Source organism: Pantherophis guttatus, chromosome 4 (genome assembly GCF_059756535.1).
Source record: "Pantherophis guttatus breed Tessera chromosome 4, ASM5975653v1, whole genome shotgun sequence".
Taxonomy (NCBI): domain Eukaryota; kingdom Metazoa; phylum Chordata; class Lepidosauria; order Squamata; family Colubridae; genus Pantherophis; species Pantherophis guttatus.
In genome coordinates, this window is record NC_142066.1 from 14079627 (window position 1) to 14101747 (window position 22121).

General features: G+C 45.5%; 2 protein-coding genes across 2 annotated transcripts in view; one reads left to right on the forward strand and one right to left on the reverse strand.

Moving 5' to 3' along the window:
• The window catches only part of SUPT16H (SPT16 homolog, facilitates chromatin remodeling subunit), a 51784-nt gene extending 40282 nt beyond the window's left edge, over positions 1–11502 (forward strand). The window contains exons 20-26 of the mRNA XM_034427061.3: positions 85–197; positions 980–1055; positions 1796–1965; positions 4921–5050; positions 5702–5831; positions 6389–6466; positions 10145–11502. Coding sequence (XP_034282952.1) covers positions 85–197; positions 980–1055; positions 1796–1965; positions 4921–5050; positions 5702–5831; positions 6389–6466; positions 10145–10296 — 849 coding nt within the window. The 3' untranslated portion in view covers positions 10297–11502. The remainder of the gene's footprint in view (positions 1–84; positions 198–979; positions 1056–1795; positions 1966–4920; positions 5051–5701; positions 5832–6388; positions 6467–10144) is intronic.
• A 13-nt stretch (positions 11503–11515) lies between these two features.
• The window catches only part of RPGRIP1 (RPGR interacting protein 1), a 66209-nt gene continuing 55603 nt past the window's right edge, over positions 11516–22121 (reverse strand). The window contains exons 21-24 of the mRNA XM_087893351.1: positions 20643–20846; positions 20221–20305; positions 20000–20130; positions 11516–11716 (exon numbers count right to left, since the gene is read on the reverse strand). Coding sequence (XP_087749477.1) covers positions 11583–11716; positions 20000–20130; positions 20221–20305; positions 20643–20846 — 554 coding nt within the window. The 3' untranslated portion in view covers positions 11516–11582. The remainder of the gene's footprint in view (positions 11717–19999; positions 20131–20220; positions 20306–20642; positions 20847–22121) is intronic.

The following is a 22121-nucleotide window of genomic DNA, read 5'->3' on the forward strand; positions in this document are numbered from 1 at the left end:
AAGTTCTGGGGAGGAACAGGGACAGCCGGAAAGCCGGGAGACCAGTTGGGAGCCATGTTGACTGACTGATCCTCTTCTCTGCAGATGGAACGGGAGATGAGACACAAGCTGAAAACAGCCTTCAAGAATTTCATTGAGAAGGTAGAAGCCCTAACCAAGGAGGAATTGGAATTCGAGGTTCCTTTCCGAGAGCTGGGGTAAGGGCCATCGGTGATCTGGTAGCGTTTGTTTGAGTCCTGAAAGAGGATAGATAGGTGGGTGGATGGATGGATGGATAGATAGATAGATAGATAGATAGATAGATAGATAGATAGATAGATAGATAGATAGATGATAGAGTTCACCTGAGAAAGAGAAAGGGTGTGCAGGCTTCAAGGCATGTTGAGATGGGTGATAGGTAGCTAGGTATAGATCAGGGGTGAAAATAAGACAGGGTCTTATATTAATTTTTGCTCCAAAAGATGCATTAGAGCTTATTTTAGGGAAAATACGGTACTAAATGCACCTATCTGGCTGACAATCTTAACTGGGGCTTATTTTTGGGGTAGGGCTTATATTACGAGCATCCTGAAAAATCATGCTAGGGCTTATTTTCCAGTTGGGTCTTATTTTCGGGGAAATGGTGTATGTGTGTATGTGTGTATATATATATATATATATATATATATATATATATATATATATATATATATATATATATATATATATACACAAACACACACACAAACATACATACATACATATATACATACATACATACATAATAGGTAAATAGATATAGATAGATGGATAATAGATAGTAGAACTCATGTACTTATTTTGGGGGGCCAAAAGAAAATAAGATCCTGTCTTATTTTCGGGGAAATATCTATCAATATGGTAGGGCTAGTCTCTGATTTCTTTGGAAATTTTATGTACATCTTTCCTATAAGGGGATTATCACTGTCTGCCCTTTTGTCTCCCTCATCTTATGTGAAAGGTTCAATGGCGCCCCCTACCGAAGCACCTGCCTGCTCCAACCAACCAGCAGTGCCCTGGTGAATTGTACTGAATGGGTGAGTGTGCGTTTGCTCGGAAGAGGCAGGATATAAAGGGATGGTCTCGGGGGAGTGGGGTTGGATCTGGCTCTCAGAGGTTAGAAAGCTGCAATTCTGACAAACTGGCAGGAAATGCCCTACCACCCACAAAGAGGAATTGGTTCCTAGGCCTTCTCAAATCCTCATGTGCCTATCATCTCTTAATCTGCATTCCCGTTAAGTGGTACTTACTGACAGTTGTCTTCAATATGCTAAGATTATGGTAACATGGTAGGAGATGGTGGCTCTTGTGGCTAGGACGCTGAGGTGGAGATTATAGCAAGACCGTGTTTGAGACCCAAGTGCTATCATTGGGCAGGGTTGAGCTCCCGTCCTTTGCTCCAGCTCATGCCGGGAATATGAAAAGAGCCCGAAACTTGGTCTCCCCGGGCAACGGTGATCTCCCGGCTAATCCTTTCAACCGGGAGTGCTTCAAGAGCTTCTGACACACGCGCGATGCAATCGTAGCATGTTCAAGATTTGAGAAGAAAAATCTGTGACCATTGTAGACTAGGTCAAAGGTCTCCAAACTTGGCAATATTAAGACTTGTGGACTTCAAGTCCCAGAATTCCTCAGCCAGCCATGTCCTGCTGGGAGTTGAAGTCCATAAAAGTCTTAAAGTTGCCAAGTTTGGAGACCCCTGGTCTAGGGCATCGCTCCCATACTATCCAATATCTCAAAAGGTTTGGAAGACCAATCGGATTTCCCTCCCTTGCAGCCTCCATTTGTGGTAACGCTGGACGAGGTGGAGCTGATTCATTTTGAGCGTGTGCAGTTCCACCTGAAGAACTTCGACATGGTCATCGTTTACAAGGACTACAGCAAGAAGGTCACGATGATTAACGCCATTCCCGTGGCTTCGCTCGACCCCATCAAAGAGTGGCTCAAGTGAGTATGGACACAGGGAGCATATCCTTTGCCTTGGTAAAATTTCCCCTGACGGGTAATTGTCGAAGTGTTAAGAGACCTTCAAAGTCCCTTCCAACCCCCATGAGGTTTATCATCTTCATGGCAGGAGTCCAGACCAGCGGTCACCAACTGATGGTTTGTGGACCACTGGTGGTCCACGAGAAAATTTTGGTGATGACGCAGAAAAATTATTTGCATTTTTTTATATTGCACTAAATCAGGGGTCCTCAAACTACGGCCCCTGGGCCGGATATGTGCAATGAATGTTTGTGTTGCTGCAGAGAGTCTCCCCCTTCGGGGTCTTTTTGTGTGGGTTGGAGTGGGGCAGAAATTCCGACTTGGGGTCTGTTTCAGCCTCCTGGTGCGGGACTTTGGGCGAAGGCTAGAAGGAAGTGCCGCTAGTGGCAAGGAGCCAGAGGGCTTTACTCCAGTGGGACTGCATCATGGTCTGGAACTAGCTGACCATCTCGGCCCGCGGTGACAGGATGCTAATTAATCCCATTTTGCTTTTGGATAATCGCACCTTGATTTAGAGACGTGGATCGCGACTTTTCCCTTGAAGCATACTTAAGAAAATAAACCCCGAAGATATATTTTTCTAAGAAAAACTCATTTATTTGTTATAAAGAAAATAAAACATCTCACTATCTAAATTAGTTACATTTCGGCAACGTTCCTGCCGGCCACCTCTCTGCGGCCGGACCTCTTGGCAGGAGAACAAAGAAAGATAGAAGAAAAGTGAAGGAATGTGGACATGCGCAGTTAGCTTACTGATAAGAAACTTGGCAAGCTATGGAAAGTCTGAATGTCCAAAAATATGAGCTTATCTGGTAAATACAAAAACGCAGTGACACGCTAAGCCTCCAGGCGCTAGTACCTGGCCTTGCACTCCTGCAGGTCTTCTGTCTGCTTGGAAAGCCTATGCTCTTAGTCCTCAGTGAGGTACTTCTGCTGAGCCTCCTTCTCGATCAGATCCAATTTGAACTTAGCCAGCTGTTTTGCCAATTCTTTCTCGTGGTAGCTGCTTAGCTCCAACAACTGCTTCCTGTTGGGGCCCTAAGGAGCCCGGGCGGGCAGGCAAGGAGTGGCTTGCAGGGGAGGGGTGAGTTGAGGCCAGCGAGGCGCCTCTCGATGTGAGTGACATCAAGTTGGCCACGCCCACCCAGCCGGTCATTAGGCAGATCATATTTGTGGTCCTTGGGATTTAAAATTATGAATTTAGTGGTCCCTGAGATCTGAAAGGTTGGGGACCCCTGGTCCAGACTATCTGAGGAACCATCTCATCCCAATGGGAGTGACCCCCCCCACCTGTGCTAACAGAAAGGGCATATTGTAGACCCCATCAGGTCAAGGAATTTCAGCTGATAGGGTCCAGGAGAAGAGTTTTTCTGCCATGTTTCCTGCCCTCTGGAACATTGTACTCCCCAAGGTAGGATTCGCACCCACCCTTCTGACGTTCCTCAAGGGCTGAACACCTGGCTCTGCCAGCCTGGCCTGGGGCCCCAATAGGGGTACACCACCCTGGAGGTGGCTATCAGATTACCAGAAGAACCTCATGTTTCCCCACGTACTTTGTGTTCCATTCCCCTCATTTTTCAATTGTAAATTATCATTGCTTGTTTATTTAAATCTGTTTAATCGCCTGTCTTAGCACAGGACAACTCTGGGTGGCCATAAAATGATAGTTTTATCATTGTAATGTTTACTGGTTTTTAATGTTTGCAAGTGGCCAAGAGTCATTCCCCTAGATAAGATGGGCAGCACACAAATCAAATTGTGACACTGGTGGATTTTGTCACAAATTCCAGTGAATTTGTGGCAAAAGGGGACCCCAGAGGTGATTTTTCAAGAGACAGCTGGACTGTCTGGTTTTTCTTTGAAGATGTTTTGCTTCTCATCCAAGAAGCTTCTTCAGCTCTGCCTGGATGGTGGGGCATGGAAGGATTTATGTTGCTTGCAATCATCTGATCATTTGCATTCTTTTAGAGAGTCCATGAGGCCACCTGGAGGTTTAGCTGTGTCCTCAGGGTCGCCTGAGTAGTGCAAATGGGTGTGGAGCCTTCTTGGAACTTGTCAGAGTTTCTTACAAAAATCAAATCCAGAAGCCCAGACAGATAAACTGATTCGGCAGGATTCATTAACTTCTTTATACACATAGTAACAGATAAAAGTATTTACAATACCAGTAGTTGATTCTTCTTCAACATAATAGGAGTTACAACACAAGGCAGGAGAGAACAGTTTCATTTTCAGCAGAGTAGACAGTATACACACAGTGGCTTCAGTCTTTTCTGCACAGAATCAGAAGCTGCACACTAAGACACTTCCTAGCTCCAGTCTGTCTCAGCTCCCAATTGGCTGACTTAGTTGCTATGCCTATTCATTGGCTGACCTTGTTACCATGTCTTCCCAGTCATGAATATTCTGACAGAACTGCTGAAAGGGTTCCTGTAGTCGGAATTTTTTGCTGGAAATCCATTCATACTCACGCATCATTCATCGCAAAATACATAGTTAAATGTCTATGGAGATTTCCCAGTCATGCAGGTCACGATTGTCTCAAAGGTGCTTTTTCAAGAGACAACTGGACTTGCTTGTTTTTCGTAGAAGACATCCAGTTGCCTCTTCAAAAAGCACGACTGACCTGGAACACTGAGAATCTCCATGGTCATTGACAAAAAGGATATTTTAGATAATACAAAAAATGCTTGTTCTTCTCAAAGGCAATGTTTCTACTGAAGCGTCCATGTTACTGTTCTTCCAGTGCCAGTGAAAAATCCAAGAGGAGTAGTTACACCCTTACTAGTTTGTGTTTAGCACAGAAGTAAAACACGTTTATGTCTGGCTTTGTGAACGGAGCTAATTTTGAGAAGAAGCGGGTGTGGGAAAGGCTATATACATTCATCTCTTCCTTCCTTCTTCATTTGCAATCAGCTCTTGTGACATTAAATACACCGAAGGGGTACAATCCCTCAACTGGACCAAAATCATGAAAACAATTGTGGATGACCCAGAAGGCTTTTTTGAGCAAGGTGGCTGGTCGTTCCTCGAGCCAGAGGGAGAGGTATGCTGGATGAACCAACCTGGGTAGAAGGGAGTTGGGGAAATCCAAAGACACATACATCCCAGCACACTCACTTTCTTTGAAAGGTAGAGGGGTGTCAGTGCCAGAGATTGAAAGAATGATTTGAGGATGGGGAAACTTCTGTTGGCTTGGATTGATTGATGGGTTGGGTTGGGTTGAATTGAGTTGGTTGGGTTGAGTTGAGTTGAGTTGGTAGGGTTGGGTTGGGTTGAGTTGAGTTGGTTGGGTTGGGTTGAATTGGCTTGGATTGAATTGGGTTGGGTTGGGTTGGGTTGGGTTGGGATGTTAGGTGTGTGGTATGTGGAGTGGTGTGGTGTAGTGTGTTATATAATGTAATATATTTTTATAGTGTATGGAGATAGTATTGCAGGACATTTGTCTAACAAATCTAGAATTTTAGCATGCCTTCCTCAGCCTCAGGCATACCTCTTTCATTAGGGTCCTAAATCTGTAAATAAATATATATATGTTGTCTTCCATTAACAGATTGGAATTGTTCAGATTCTTATAATGTAGTGTTGGTTTTTGAACCCAGAGATGGGAACAATCACTGTCCGGTACTAAGCCACCAAACACATAAAGGAGTTTGACCTGAATGTCTGGCCATTCCTGTTCCCCTTTCCTTCCCAGGGAAGTGATGCTGAAGCTGGGGAATCTGAGTCCGAAATAGAGGACGAGACCTTCAACCCTTCTGAGGAAGAGTATGAAGATGAGGAGGAGGACAGTGATGAAGACTATTCTTCCGAGGCAGAAGAATCAGGTGAGGAAAGAAGGAAGGTCACTCTGGACTTCTCTGGAGGATTTCTTTCCTTGTTATGTAAGCTTTCTCTTCTCTCTCTCTCTTTCTCCCTCTCCCTCTCCCTCTCACCCTCCCTCCCTCTTCTCTCTCCCTCCCCTTTCCCACTCCCCCTTTCCTTCTACCTCTCTCCCGCTCTCTGTTCCTTCCCCTCTCTCCCTCTGCCCCTTCTCTCCCTCCCCCTCTTTCTCTCTTTCTCTCCCTCCCTCTTCCCCCCTCCCTTTCCTTCTCCCTCTTCTCTCTCTCCTGCTCTCTGTTCCTTTCTCCCTCTCTCCCTCCCTCCCTCCCTTTTTATCCCCCTTTCTCCCTCCTCCTCGTTCTCTCTTCCTCTCCCTCCTTCTCTTCCCTATCTTCCTTCCCCTCTCTCTTTCCCTCCTCTTTCTACTCCCTCTCCCCTTCTCTCTCCCTCCCTTTTCTCCTCACTCTCGCTCTCCTCCCTCCTCTTTCCTCCCCTCGCTCTCCCTCTCCCTCTTGCTCCTTCAAGAGGTGTATAATCCTGAGTCTTCTCTTCTCTTTCACAGACTACTCCAAAGAGTCCCTGGGCAGCGAGGAAGAGAGCGGGAAAGATTGGGACGAACTGGAAGAAGAAGCACGGAAAGGTAAGCATCCTTCCCTCTTCCGATTCTCTGTTGGAAACCTCTCGGGACAAACCTGAGCTTGTGAAGCTGCTTTGAGGCCGATTTTTAGTTATTTTTTTCATCCCTCCATTCATTTATTCATTCATTCAATTTATCTGGCCGCTCACCTCAAACATTGACTCTGTTTTCTCGACACAGGGAAGGGAAAATTAAACTCGGGCTTGTGGCTTCAGCCAATCCAGAAATCGGTAGCACGAGTATATCTGGGTGCACCTCAGTACAGCCATTTGACAGTGCCACTTTACAATTCATTGATTGCCTGTGGGTTTCTGAGTGGAATTCAGGGCCCGGGTTATCACCATCCTGGCACAAGGCCAAGTACCATATTTTTCGGAGTATAAGACGCTCCAGATTATAAAACACACCTACCTACAAGAAAAAAAATCTGCCTTTGCCTCCCAGCATCCAGCTGGGCCATTCGCCGCTACCACAGCCCATCCATCGTGGCCTGTACACCGTAGCCCATACTCCACCGCCTGTTTGCCACTACCACGGCCTGTTCAGTGCAGCCCATTCGCCACTGCCCATTTGTCGCCACTCATCTGATTCCGGGCTTTATTATTTACTACTAATTAATTATTTGGATTAAATTATGATTGTATTGTACTTGTTTCTTAACTTATGTTCATCGCCCTGAGTTCTTCGGGAGAATGGCGACATATAAATACATGTAATAAATAAATAAATAAATAAATTTGCCACCACCGCAGCCCGTTCACCACCACCACGGTCCATTTGGCGCAGCTCATTCACCGCCACCAATCCCTGCTGCCTGGAACTGGCTGAAAATGCGATGCGCGGAGGCCAAAAATAGCTAAAGGGGGGTGGGGGTGGGCGGGGCTACATTTGATGTATAAGACGCCCCCAAATTTTCACCCTCTTTTAGGGGGGGAAATACATCTTATGCTCCGAAAAGTACGCTACTTGTGGACCTCCTCTCCCCAAACCCGTCAGTCAATCCAATAAAATCTGAAAGTTAGCATGCTGTAGGTCCGTTCTCCTAAGCCAGGGGTGGACAATTAATTTTTCCAAGGAGCCACATGCGAAACTTTTGGACTGTTTTGGAGAAACGGACCAATAGGGCAGTTACCGCAGGCCAGACAGGGGTAGCCAAAGGGCCAGATAATGGCCCGGGAGCCAAAGAATACCCAGGTCTGTCTTAAGCAGTGCCACCTTGGGGTATGCAACAGACCATCTTCCTCTGCGACTGCATTGGGCCTCATCCAAAGGGTCCCGATCCTGTGGGCCTTGCATAAGGCTTTTCGGCCAGGCATTGGCAGGAATCAAAACTCGGGATTCTTTTGATCGTTGTGTTGGCTGATGCAGTTTGTACCATGAACCTTGCTATATTTATGACAGTTCAATTTTAGCGTTCTATAATTGAATTGAACACCGCTTCAGAGTCGTTTTGTGGGGGCAGCCGTGCAAATCAAATCAGAGAGACGGTCTTCATTCACCGGCGCGGGTTCGCAATGAATGAATAGAATATTCGTCCATCATATAGCATGAAGAGAACTGCCAAAGAGCCAACAGTAAAGAGCCCAACCAAAGAAACTCTTTAAGACTGCCCCCCACCCACACCGACAGGCAAGACACCAGAATATAAACGGACAGCAAACAGCACTCCTTACCAGCATTGATAATGTTGCCTAGTTAGGCTAATGAAACGTCTACAAGAAAACAAGCAAGCTCAGAGACCACCAAGGACCCCTCCCGTATAGAATAGGTAAAGGTAAAGGTTCCCCTCGCACATATGTGCTACTCGTTCCCAACTCTAGGGGGCGGTGCTCATCTCCGTTTCAAAGCCGAAGAGCCAGCGCTGTCCGAAGACGTCTCCGTGGTCATGTGGCCGGCATGACTAAACGCCAAAGGCGCACAAAACGCTGTTACCTTCCCACCAAAGGTGGTCCCTATTTTTCTACTTGCATTTTTTTAGGTGCTTTCGAACTGCTAGGTTGGCAGAAGCTGGGACAAGTCACGGGAGCTCACCCCGTTACGCGGCACTAGGGTTCGAACCGCTGAACCGCCGACCTTCCGATCAACAAGCTCAGCCTCTTAGCCGCTGAGCCACCGCGTCCTGTATAGAATAGAATAACATAATTGGAAGGGACTTTCTAGGTCAGGGATGTCGGTGTCAAACTCGCGTCATCATGTGTTGTATTGCAACTTTTCCCCCTCGCTAAACCATGGGGGTGGCCAGTGCATGACATATCTGGCCCGTGGTCTGCGAGTGTGACAGCCCTCTTCTAGGTCTTCTAGTCCAGCCACCTCCTCAAGCAAGAGATCCTATACCATTTCAGACAAGTGGTTATCCAATCTCTTCTTGAAACCCTCTTCTGGAGGCATGTCGTTCCACTGGTTAATTGTTCTCACTGTCAGAAAATTTCCTTAGTTTTAGGTTGCTTCTCTCCTTGATTAGTTTCTTTTTTTTTTATTTGAAAAGTTTTACAACTACATTTTCTCCCCAGTTCCCCCCCCCAAAAAAACCCTCCCTAACCCTCCCCTTTTCCCCCCCAGGACTTCTGCAAAATAAAATCCTAATCAAAAATACATTTTATGAAACTTAAACCCCTCCACCCCCTGTATGCTGTTTATACCTTCATAAAACTCCATTAATCTATCCCTACATGATACATTCATTCAGCTAAAAGCTATCTGATATTTCCTAGTTTGGTATTTATTCTGCACATAATCTATCCACTTTTTCCACTCCCATACATAAGACTCTTGAGATCGGTCTTTTAAATATGCTGAAATCTTCGCCATCTCTGCAAAACTGGCCATCTTCAAAGTCCATTCTTCAATAGTGGGCATAGCTTCATTTTTCCAATATTGACCTATCAATAATCTCGCTGCTGTCACCATATACAATATCAGCTTTGTTTCACCCAATGTAAAACCCTTAGCTTCTCCTTGATTAGTTTCCATCCATCGCTTCTTGTCCTGCCATCTGGTGCTGTTGTGGCCTGCCAGCGGAGCTGACAGCAGATTCAGACAGTGAGGAGGTTGGGGAGGAACATGGGCCAGTCCTGGAGTCTGGGAAAGGCTCTGATGAGGGCTCTGCATCAGAGGCAGAGAGGGGGCCAGGGCCGTATGCCAGTTATCACCTGCCTTCGGAGTCAGACATAAGTGAGGCAGACGAACAGCTGGAGCCTCTTCCCAGTGTGCGCATGCACAGAGTTGCCAGACGAAGGGAACAGCTAAAGAACAAGGGTCGACTTGGGAGTAAGGCCACAGGTGGACGATGAATGGCCTCTCCCAGAGGGAATAAAAGAGGAGCGAAAGAGGAGTGGAGTTTGCAGGAGACAATTAGTTCGCTTAATTGGTTCGTGACTCCGTGCCAAGTTTTGAAGATATGGGCCTGGCAGCTCCCCAAGCCAGATAAGATCTGTGACTGTAAATTCACCCTTGAAAGACTTTGCTGGATGTGAATGAGAAGAATTCGCAGTAACTTAATAAAAAAGGGATTTTTGTCGGGACAAGGAGTCTGCTTGGTGGTTTGAGAAAGCCTAGGTCAGAATAGGTGATTTGGAATATAGGTGGGGCCCCCTCTGCTTTGTGATAACACTGATCCCACTGCTATCATGTCACCCCGTAGCTCTGCGGAGGTTCTGACTTCTCCCTCTCCCTTCCCTGCAGCTGATCGAGAGAGTCGATACGAGGAAGAGGAGGAGCGCACCCTGAGCCGCAAGAGGAAGGTTCCCTCCTCCCAGAGTTCGGGACACCACCGCAGCTCCCACAGTCGCAGTCCTGGCCGAAGTTCCGCCCCGCCGAAGAAGAAGAGGAAGTAGATTGGGGCGATGACAAACCTTTCCCATCAGTCAGTTGGGGGAGGGAGGCGGGGGAAATTTTGGGGGAGGGCTCCAGAGGCCTCCCTCCATCAGCCAGTCTTTAGGGTCCCGGGAGAGGTGGTCAGCTCCTCCTCCCCACAAACTCTTTTTTTTCCCCACCTTTCCAACATCCACACCCCTTTGGCTCCCTTGTTTTGTTTTTCTGGAGCATATTTCGGCTTTTTTTATTTTATGTTTTTTTCTTCCCCGCGTCATTTTCGCACCGTTCGCATGGACCAATCCGCTGCGAGAGAATTCCAAGCCGTGTTCACGATGGACAAAAACCGTGCCGGGGGGAAAAGGGGGCACGGAAGGCCGTCTTGGGCGACACTCAGGAATGGGGAGTGACTTGACCGTGCTTCTCTGCAGCTTCCACTGCCCCTCCGTTTCCCGCTATCCTCCTTGGGGGAGGGGTATACCCGCTCCGAACCCCCTTCTGCATAGGGACTCTTCCCCGTTTTCCCCTCCATACCCCGTGTCTGCATCCTTGGAAGCTTTGGCAAGCGGAACCGGGTTGACACTTTTAAAGTATTACACCCATGTCAAGAACTCAAAAGGTTCAAGCCAACTGCTCGTTCTGTCGGCGTTTCGAACCGACAAAGAAAAGCGGAATTGCGCTGCACTTTTCCGACGCAAGCGACGACAGGAAATCCACCTTGGAACTGTGATGGAAAGGAATACACAACCAAGCTTCCCTAATGACGCAAGCAAGCAGGACTGGGAGATTAGGACACAAGCGAAAGAAAAGATTCTTGCTTCTTTGTATTCTTTATTGTTTTTTCTTTTTCTTTTTTTGTTTTTTTTTTTGTTCCCCTTTTACGGGATCACCTCCCTCCCCACTTTTTCTAACTGTCAAGCTCCCCGTTTGTATTTATCTGTTTCCAGGGTCGCCCCATAGGTATCCAGTGAATGAACGTCGGTGGGGGTCACAGAGGGAACGGATGAAATGCATTTCCCACCCTGACCCTCCCTTGTTTCCTTCGGGTGGGTGGGTCGGGATCCACCTGATCCAGGCCTGGGAGGGAGGGACAGTTAGGGGCATGGGGCTTTTCTCAACTTTTTCTTTTTTCTTTTTTTTTCTTTCGTAGCTGTTAGCACTCTTGATATTTTTGACTTTGGAGACAAACTGAACAATAAAAATGTTTTTTTTACAAAAAAAAAAAAAAAGATTTGGAAAGTTTATTTTGCTGGCTCATTCCCTGGCTCCGAAAAAGTTAGCAAACATTATTTTCATAATGGAAGCCTGTTCATTCCTCTTCAGTTTCTCCACCCTCGCTGCCTGGCCATTCATCTGTCTGGTAGATGGCGCGCAGCGCGGGCGCCGCTTTGACGGAGACTTTCAGATTCCCGATCTTGGTGACGTGGTCTAAAGAACTCAAAACTGGGTGATAAGAAATGAAAAGTACAAGATAGTGTTGTTTACCGATCTGGCAATCATTTGTGAAGGGTGGAGAGGAAGAAGAGGTGAAAAACGACTTGAATATTTTTAAGCGGAACATGGGAATTTCTGATCCTCCAGATACCCTGTTTCTCCGAATATAAGACCCACTGGAAAATTTAATTTAACTTATCGCATTTCTATGCCGCCCAACTCCTGAGGGACTCTGGACGGCTTACAGCAAAAATAATGCGAACATAGAAAAATTGTTTAAAAACATTGTAAAAACATTTTAAAACATGCACACCATTCATGGCCGGATCTTGCAAGATCGCAACAGCGAGATCAACGGCCCCAGGCTTGCCGGAAAAGCCAGGTCTTCATCGCTTTCCGGAAGGCCAATAGGGTGGGGGTAGTCAGGATCTCGGGAGGTAACTGGTTCCAGAGAGCTGGGGCAGCCACAGAGAAAGCCCTTCCCCGCGGGCCCGCCAGCCGGCATTGTTTAGCTGACGGGACCTGGAGGAGACCAACTCTGTGGGATCTTACCGGTTGCTTGGACGTATGCGGTAGAAGGCGGTCTCGAAGATAGCCTGGCCCTGAGCCATGTAGGGCTTTAAAGGTAATAACCAACGCCTTGAATTGTGCCCAGAGACCAATAGGGAACCAGTGCAGCTCGCGGAGAATTGGTGTAATGTGGGTGTATCTAGGTGCACCCACAACAGCTTGCGCAGCTGCATTCTGGACCAACTGTAGTCTCCAAACACTCTTCAAAGGTAGCCCCATGTAGAGCGTGTTGCAATAGTTCAACCGTGAGGTGACAAGGGCATGAGTGACCGTGAGGAGAGCCTCCTGATCCAAGTAGGGTCGCAATTGGTGCACCAGGCGAACCTGTGCAAAGGTCCCCCTAGCTACAGCCGCCAGATGTTGCTCTCATCTTAGCTGTGAGTCTAGGAGGACACCCAAATTGTGAGCCCGTTCTGAGGGGGACAATTTCTCCCCCCCCCCCAGAACCAAGGATGGACAGTTGACATAGTCTTTAGGAGGCAATACCCATAGCCACTCGGTCTTGTCTGGGTCATAAACGGCACTATACCACGACTTACAATTGCTTAGTGACCGTTCAAAGTTACAACGGCACTGAAATGTTTGTACCCATCAGTTCGATTTGCTGTAGGTTGTCCTCAAATTACGACTACCGTTGAGTCCCAAATTTCTGTTGCTAATGGAAACATTTCTTAAGTGAATTTCGCCCCGTTTTTACAACCTTTCTTGTCACCGTTGTTAAGCGAATCACTGCCCTTGTTACTTAGTACTACAGTTGTTAAGTGAATCTGGCTTCCCCATTGACTGCTTGCATGGTCGCAAAAGGGGATTGCGGGACACTGCAACCGTCACAAATATGAGTCAAGTTGCCAAGGGTCCAAATTTTGACCACACGTGACCGTGGGAACGATGCAACGGTCATAAGTGAAAAACGGTCCTAAAACACTTTTTTCAGTGCCGTCGTAACTTTGAACAGTCACTAAATGAACTGTTATAAGTCGAGGACTACCTGTATTCCGATACGCTCAAATTTAGCTTTAAATTAAGCCATCCAAACTTCAGGTGAAACTTCTTCTGTTCTTACTTTTATTTCTCTCTGGCCGTGGGAAAGTACCATGTTTCCCCGAAAATAAGACCCTGTCTTATATTTTTTTGAACCCTGAAATAAGTGTGTAGCCTTATTGCCATGCGCTCAAAAGCCCAATTGGGTTTATTATCTGGGGATGTCTTATTTTGGGGGAAAGGGGGTAGATGGATGGATGGATGATGGATTGATGATGGATGGGTGGGTGGGTGGGTGGGTGGGTAGGTGGATAGATGATGGATTGATGATAGATAGATAGATAGATAGATAGATAGATAGATAGATAGATAGATAAGATACCGTGTTTCCCAGAAAATAAGACCGTCTTATATTTTTTTGAATCCTGAAATAAGCACTTGGCCTTATTGCCATGCGCTCAAAAGCCCAATTGGGTTTATTATCTGGGGATGTCTTATTTTAGGGGAAAGAGGGTAGGTAGGTAGGTAGGTAGGTAGGTAGGTAGGTAGGTAGGTAGACAGACAGACAGACAGACAGACGGATAGGTGGATAGGTGGATAGATGGTGGATTGATGATGGATAGATGATGGATGGATAGATAGATAGATAGATAGATAGATAGATAGATAGATAGATAGATAAGATACCGTGTTTCCCAGAAAATAAGACCGTCTTATATTTTTTTGAATCCTGAAATAAGCACTTGGCCTTATTGCCATGCGCTCAAAAGCCCAATTGGGTTTATTATCTGGGGATGTCTTATTTTAGGGGAAAGAGGGTAGGTAGGTAGGTAGGTAGGTAGGTAGGTAGGTAGACAGACAGACAGACAGACAGACGGATAGGTGGATAGGTGGATAGATGGTGGATTGATGATGGATAGATGATGGATGGATAGATAGATAGATAGATAGATAGATAGATAGATAGATAGATAGATAGATAGATAGATAGATAGATAAGATACCGTGTTTCCCAGAAAATAAGACCGTCTTATATTTTTTTGAATCCTGAAATAAGCACTTGGCCTTATTGCCATGCGCTCAAAAGCCCAATTGGGTTTATTATCTGGGGATGTCTTATTTTGGGGGAAAGGGGGTAGATGGATGGATGGATGGATGGATGGATGATGGATTGATGATGGATGGGTGGGTGGGTGGGTGGGTGGGTAGGTGGATAGATGAAGGATTGAAGATAGATAGATAGATAGATAGATAGATAGATAGATAGATAGATAGATACCGTGTTTCCCAGAAAATAAGACCGACTTATATTTTTTTGAATCCTGAAATAAGTGCTTGGCCTTATTGCCATGCGCTCAAAAGCCCAATTGGGTTTATTATCTGGGGATGTCTTATTTTGGGGAAAAGAGGGTAGATAGATAGATGATAGATAGATAGATAGATAGATAGATAGATAGATAGATAGATAGATAGATAGATAGATAAGATACCGTGTTTCCCAGAAAATAAGACCGTCTTATATTTTTTTGAATCCTGAAATAAGCACTTGGCCTTATTGCCATGCGCTCAAAAGCCCAATTGGGTTTATTATCTGGGGATGTCTTATTTTAGGGGAAAGAGGGTAGGTAGGTAGGTAGGTAGGTAGGTAGACAGACAGACAGATAGACAGACAGACAGACAGACAGACAGACAGACGGATAGGTGGATAGGTGGATAGATGGTGGATTGATGATGGATAGATGATGGATGGATAGATAGATAGATTAGATAGATAGATAGATAGATAAGATACCGTGTTTCCCAGAAAATAAGACCGTCTTATATTTTTTTGAATCCTGAAATAAGCACTTGGCCTTATTGCCATGCGCTCAAAAGCCCAATTGGGTTTATTATCTGGGGATGTCTTATTTTAGGGGAAAGAGGGTAGGTAGGTAGGTAGGTAGGTAGGTAGGTAGGTAGGTAGGTAGACAGACAGACAGACAGACAGACAGACGGATAGGTGGATAGGTGGATAGGTGGATAGATGGTGGATTGATGATGGATGGATAGATAGATAGATAGATAGATAGATAGATAGATAGATAGATAGATAAGATACCGTGTTTCCCAGAAAATAAGACCGTCTTATATTTTTTTGAATCCTGAAATAAGCACTTGGCCTTATTGCCATGCGCTCAAAAGCCCAATTGGGTTTATTATCTGGGGATGTCTTATTTTAGGGGAAAGAGGGTAGGTAGGTAGGTAGGTAGGTAGGTAGGTAGGTAGGTAGGTAGACAGACAGACAGACAGACAGACGGATAGGTGGATAGGTGGATAGGTGGATAGATGGTGGATTGATGATGGATAGATGATGGATGGATAGATAGATAGATAGATAGATAGATAGATAGATAGATAGATAGATAGATAGATAAGATACCGTGTTTCCCAGAAAATAAGACCGTCTTACATTTTTTTGAATCCTGAAATAAGCACTTGGCCTTATTGCCATGCGCTCAAAAGCCCAATTGGGTTTATTATCTGGGGATGTCTTATTTTAGGGGAAAGAGGGTAGGTAGGTAGGTAGGTAGGTAGGTAGACAGACAGACAGACAGACAGACAGACGGATAGGTGGATAGGTGGATAGATGGTGGATTGATGATGGATAGATGATGGATGGATGGATAGATAGATAGATAGATAGATAGATAGATAGATAGATAGATAGATAGATAGATAGATAGATAGATAGATAAGATACCGTGTTTCCCAGAAAATAAGACCGTCTTATATTTTTTTGAATCCTGAAATAAGCACTTGGCCTTATTGCCATGCGCTCAAAAGCCCAATTGGGTTTATTATCTGGGGATGTCTTATTTTGGGGGAAAGGGGGTAGATGGATGGATGGATGGATGGATGGATGATGGATTGATGATGGATGGGTGGGTGGGTGGGTGGGTGGGTAGGTGGATAGATGAAGGATTGAAGATAGATAGATAGATAGATAGATAGATAGATAGATAGATAGATAGATAGATACCGTGTTTCCCAGAAAATAAGACCGACTTATATTTTTTTGAATCCTGAAATAAGTGCTTGGCCTTATTGCCATGCGCTCAAAAGCCCAATTGGGTTTATTATCTGGGGATGTCTTATTTTGGGGAAAAGAGGGTAGATAGATAGATGATAGATAGATAGATAGATAGATAGATAGATAGATAGATAGATAGATAGATAGATAAGATACCGTGTTTCCCAGAAAATAAGACCGTCTTATATTTTTTTGAATCCTGAAATAAGCACTTGGCCTTATTGCCATGCGCTCAAAAGCCCAATTGGGTTTATTATCTGGGGATGTCTTATTTTAGGGGAAAGAGGGTAGGTAGGTAGGTAGGTAGACAGACAGACAGACAGACAGACAGACAGACAGACAGACAGACAGACGGATAGGTGGATAGGTGGATAGATGGTGGATTGATGATGGATAGATGATGGATGGATAGATAGATAGATTAGATAGATAGATAGATAGATAGATAGATAGATAGATAGATAGATAGATACCAAGTTTCCCAGAAAATAAGACCCTGTCTTATATTTTTTTGAACCCTGAAATAAGTGCTTGGCCTTATTGCCATGCGCTCAAAAGCCCGATTGGGCTTGTTATCAGGGGATGTCTTATTTTGGGGGAAACGGGGTAGTTCCCAGGATTTTGGCTGGCAGGAGTTCAAATCCAGACACATTTGAGGAGCTGCAAAGCTTCCATCTTCTATGAACATCAGGCACATTTGGATGTTAATCCCTTAAACCAGGGGTCTCAAACTCTATTTCATTGAGAGCCGCATTAGGGTTGTGTTTGACCTCGGGGGGAGGCAGAGAGGGCGGTGGGCATGACCTGGCTGGGCATGGCCAGCTCAACATCACTCGTGTTGGGGGGCACCCGACCATGTGCTACCCTGAGACCCTCCCTCAATCTCACTACCTACCTACCTACCTACCTACCTCCCGTCCTTCCTTCCTTCCTTTTTTTTTTAAAAAAAAAGTTTTTATTTTTTAAATATAAACATTCCATTTTCCCTTAAACAGTGTGTCATCTGGCTACACATATCTCTCTGCAATAACCATCAAAAATTCACAATATCATTCATTACATTCATATTAATTCTCTAATCTTACAATTGTAGTATATCGAACGATTGACCTTAGTAAACGTATTCATTTTCCCCTCTTAGCGTATCTTCTAAATAAGAATATAATAATATTAAGCATCATAATAACAATTTTCATATTGTTTACATCTCTATCTTAACATATTTTCTACTCTTCTTTGATCTCCTTTTTTTATTTCCAGCTTCCATTTTTATTCTCTACCCATTGATAAAATAATTCCCATATTTTATAATATTCAGTTTGTTCTTTCTCCTTAATTGCAAGCGTTAATCTGTTCATTTCTGCACATTCTAATATTTTCCTCCCTTCTTTCTGTCTTTCCCTTCTTTTTCTTTCCTTCTTCATTTTCTTTTTCCTTCCCCTTTTCTTCTTTTTCCTTCCTTGCTCTCTTTCCTTCTCTTTGTCTTTCCCTTTCCCTAGCCCCTCTGCCGCATGCGCGGTCAACCCAGGCCCCATTTTCGGCCGTGACAGCCGCCTGCAACCCTCTGCCAGTGAAAACGGAGCCCGGTGGGGTTGTGCGCGGCCTTCCCTGACTCCGTTTTCAGCCATGATTGCCTCTTCTCGGGCTGCGTTTTCACTGGCAGAGGCACCACAAGCCGGTCTTTTACTGTTTCCAAGGCGGCCACACGGGCCAGATCCAAGCACACCACGGGCCAGATATGGCCCGCAAGCCGAGTTTGATACCCCTGCCTCAGTGGTGAAATCCAATTTTTTTTTACTACCAGTTCTGTGAACATGGCTTCGTGGGCATGGTCTGGCTTGGTGGCCATGGCTTAGCGGGCATGGCAGGGGAAGGATACTGCAAAATCTGTTGTGGTCCGCTAGCAGCCTGCGGACCTGGCAGTGGAGGCAGGCAGTGAGGAGGCTGGGGAGGACAGTGGGCCAGTTCTGGAGTCGGGGAAGACCCGGACGAGCGCTCTGCGCCGGAGGCAGAGATGGCGCCAGGGCCATCTGGGAACGATGCGCGGAATCCAGAGCCTCAAGAGGGGACAGCAGAGAGGCAGAGGAACAGGAGGAGCCTGTTCCTAGTGCATGCATGCGAAGAGCTGCCAGAAGGCAAGAGCAGCTGAAGCAAAAAGGACGACTCAGGGGTAAGAACAGGAGATCATTGGCCATTCCCATAAGGCTTAAAAGACCAGCAACGAGCCGTTGGGTTCTTTGTAGAAAAGCAACGTTGATTCCAGTGCTTCTTGTCAGTGTCTCTTGAACTTTGTGGGGGCAAAGAAAGCCTTTGGCATGTTGCCAAAGACATCAAAGTTTGGTGATAAGGCCGACGGACTGGTTATTAACAATTTTGTTTTGGACTAAGCTGAGAATGAATGAATTTATTTATTTATTTTATTTATTTATTTAATTTGTATACCGCCCTTCTCCAACAGGACTCAGGGCAGTGAACAGCTACGGTAAAACACAACATATAAAATTTAAAAGCAGTTTAAAAGACATTTAAATAATTTTGGCCATCAATTTAAAACAACCCAGTTAAAACCAATTACAAATTAAAATCGCAAGGATGGGATCAAGCCAGCCCGGCTAGATGAAATAGATGTGTTTTCAGGGCCCGACAAAAAGTCTGGAGGTCTGGTATCATGCGTATCTCTGGGGGTAGGTCGTTCCAGAAGGCAGGTGCCGCCACAGAGAAGGCTCTCCCCCTGGGGGTCGCCAGCCAACATTGTCTGGCCGACGGCACCCTGAAGAGGCCCTCTCTGTGCGAGCGAACTGGCCGGTGGGAGGCTATTGGCGGCAGAAGGTGGTCTCATAGATACCCCGGCCCTAAGCCATGGAGCGCTTTAAAGGTGATCACCAACACCTTGAAGCGCACCCAGAAGACCACAGGAAGCCAGTGCAGCTTGCGCAGGAGAGGTGTCACATGGGAGCGCCCCGTCGCTCCCATAATCCCCTGCGCGGTCGCATTCTGGACCAACTGGAGCCTCCGGGTGCACCCCAAGGGGAGCCCCATGTAGAGAGCATTGCAGTAGTCCAGGCGGGAAGTGACGAGTGCCTGAGTGACCATGCGTAGGGAGTCCCGATCTAGAAAGGGACACAACTGGCGTATCAGGCGGACCTGATAAAAAGCCCCCCTGGCCACGGCCGTCATATGCTCTTCTAAAGACAGCCGTGTATCCAGGAGGACGCCCAAGTTGCGAGCCCTTTCCGTGGGGGCCAGTGATTCGCCCCCAATAACCAGCGATGGCACCAGCTGGCTATATCGGGACGCCGGAAGCCACAGCCACTCGGTCTTGGAAGGGTTGAATCAGAGCCTGTTTCTCCCCATCCAGGCCCGCAGCTGGTTTAATAAAATAAGTTTGTTGAGGATTGAATTGTGTTTGGTAATCACTACTTGGGCCTTGTTCACAACAAAATCTCCATTCCCACCCCACTCCAGGGGAAGGATACTGCAAAATCCCCATTCCCTCCCCACTCTCGGGCCAGCCAGAGGTGGTATTTGTCGGTTCTCCAAACTACTCAAAATTTCCGCTACCCGTTCTCCAGAACTTGCTGGATTTCACCCCTGCCCTGCCTTAAGCGTTACCTTGGGTTATGTGTGTTAGATCGCTTCCATTTTTGGAGGGAGGATGGACGTCAACTTACCTTGTAAGTCTTGCTCAAAGATGTCGTTTCCAGTCAGAAGAATCTCTCGCAAGTCCACGCTGGAGAAACCCACGTCTTCGCATTCCCCGCTGGTCCCAGGAAGAGGCTCACTCACCACTATAAACTGCAGCCTGTGTCAAGCGGAAAACTTGATCAATACATATCCCGGGAATTATCTTCCCCACAACTTTTTAAGGAGAAGAAGCAGCTCTGACACTCACTTGTTCTCTTCGGGATCCTCTGCTGCAAGCATGGAAAACAGCATTTGCCTCTGAAAACTTCTGGGATCTGCATCCAGTTTGATCACTGTGACAAAAGGATTCAGCAAGTATTTTAATCTGGTATCTATGAATATTCTCAAATTATCCAGGTCTTGGTTGTCCCAAAGGCAACTGGGTTGGTTTTTTTTTTTTTTCCTCTTGAAAATCCAAAGGTGCTTTTTCCAGAGGAGACTGGACTTTCTGGTTTTTCTTTGAAGAGGTTTCGCTTCTCATCCAAGAAGCTTCTTCCGTTCGAGGAGAAGCTTTTTTGGAAGAGAAGCGAAATGTCTTGCAATAGCACTTTGACTTATATACTGCTTCGTAGTGCTTTATGATATTTGCCCTCCTAAGCCAACATGGTCATACCGTGTACGTCTGCTCACCTTTGCTGAAGTGGAAATAAATTTCCTGGGTCCCCCTCGGTTTCCGCAAAGAGAAAGGGATCTCAGTTTCCTCCAGAGGGACCCCAGGGAAGTGGAATTCGACATAGAGTTTCTGGATGGTCTCATCGGACGCAGGCCAGCTCTCGGGCAAAAGGCCAAGGGAAATGATCTCCACCCGAATCCACTCTGAAGGTTGCTGAGGGTGGAAAAGAATTAAACCGATAGACGAGAACATTTTGTACCTCAGGATTGAACTGTGGAGGTCCTTGGGCCTCTCTGAGGTTGAAAGTTTTCTTGGCGAGAAAACATTCTCTCTCTCTCTTTTTTTTTTTTTTTGAAAAGTTTTTTCAGTTTTATTTTTTTAAACACATAATATAAAATGTACATTTTCTTATACATAATTAATCATATATGTATATAGTTTCCTTAACAAAAGCATTAAAGTAAAATATTTTAATTGCATTGAGTTGCTCCTCTACCTTTTCTTCCCTCTTTTCACAACCAGCCTTCTTCTTCTCCTTTCTTTCCCTTCCCAACCTCCTCTCCTCCCCTACTTTCTCCTTCCTCCTCTCCTACCTCATCCTACTTCCCCTTCCTTTCCCCCGCTCCTCTCTTCTTTTCCCCTTCTGACCTTCTCTCCTACTCCTGTCTCCTGTCCTTCCTTCCTCTCCTTTTCCCTTTCTTCCTTTCCTCTCACTCCCTCTCGTCTTCCTACCCTCTACTCCAGTGGTGAGTTTCAAAATTTTTTACTACTGGTTCTGTGGACGTGGCTTGGTGGGCGTGGCAGGGGAAAGATACTGTAAAATCTCCATTCCCACCCTACTTCAGGGGAAGGATACTGTAAAATTTCCATTCCCACCCTCCTCTAAGGGAAGAATACAGCAAAATCCCCATTTCCTCCCGATCAGCTGGGACTCAGGAGGCAGAGAATAGATGGGGGCGGGGCCAGTCAGCATTTTTACTACCGGTTCTCCGAACTACTCAAAATTTCCGCTACCAGTTCTCCAGAACTGGTCAGAACCTGCTGAAACCCACCTCTGCTCTACTCCCTCTCCTTTCTATCTTCTTTGCTGTATAATATTCTTCTTGTTTGGTATCCGAGCAGTTCCTGTATTCTAATCATGTATACTTTCTTTCAATTTCTTTTCGAATTTATTCTATCTATCAGTATTATCATCATCAATATTATTATTATTATTATTATTATTATTATTATTATTATTATTATTATTATTAATTGAATTTATATACCGCCCTACTCCCGAAGGACTCAGGGCGGTGAACAGCCAAAAGATAAAATACATATAATACAAATGTTAAAAAATCATGAAAATACAATTAAATAATTCGGCCCAGAAAACAAAATTTAAAAACTTCAAATATTATAAGACAAATTTAAAATTTAAAAAATTTAAAAACAATTTAAAAAAGAGGTTAGGCCAGGCCGGCCTGCTGCAATAGGAATGTTTTGAGGGCACG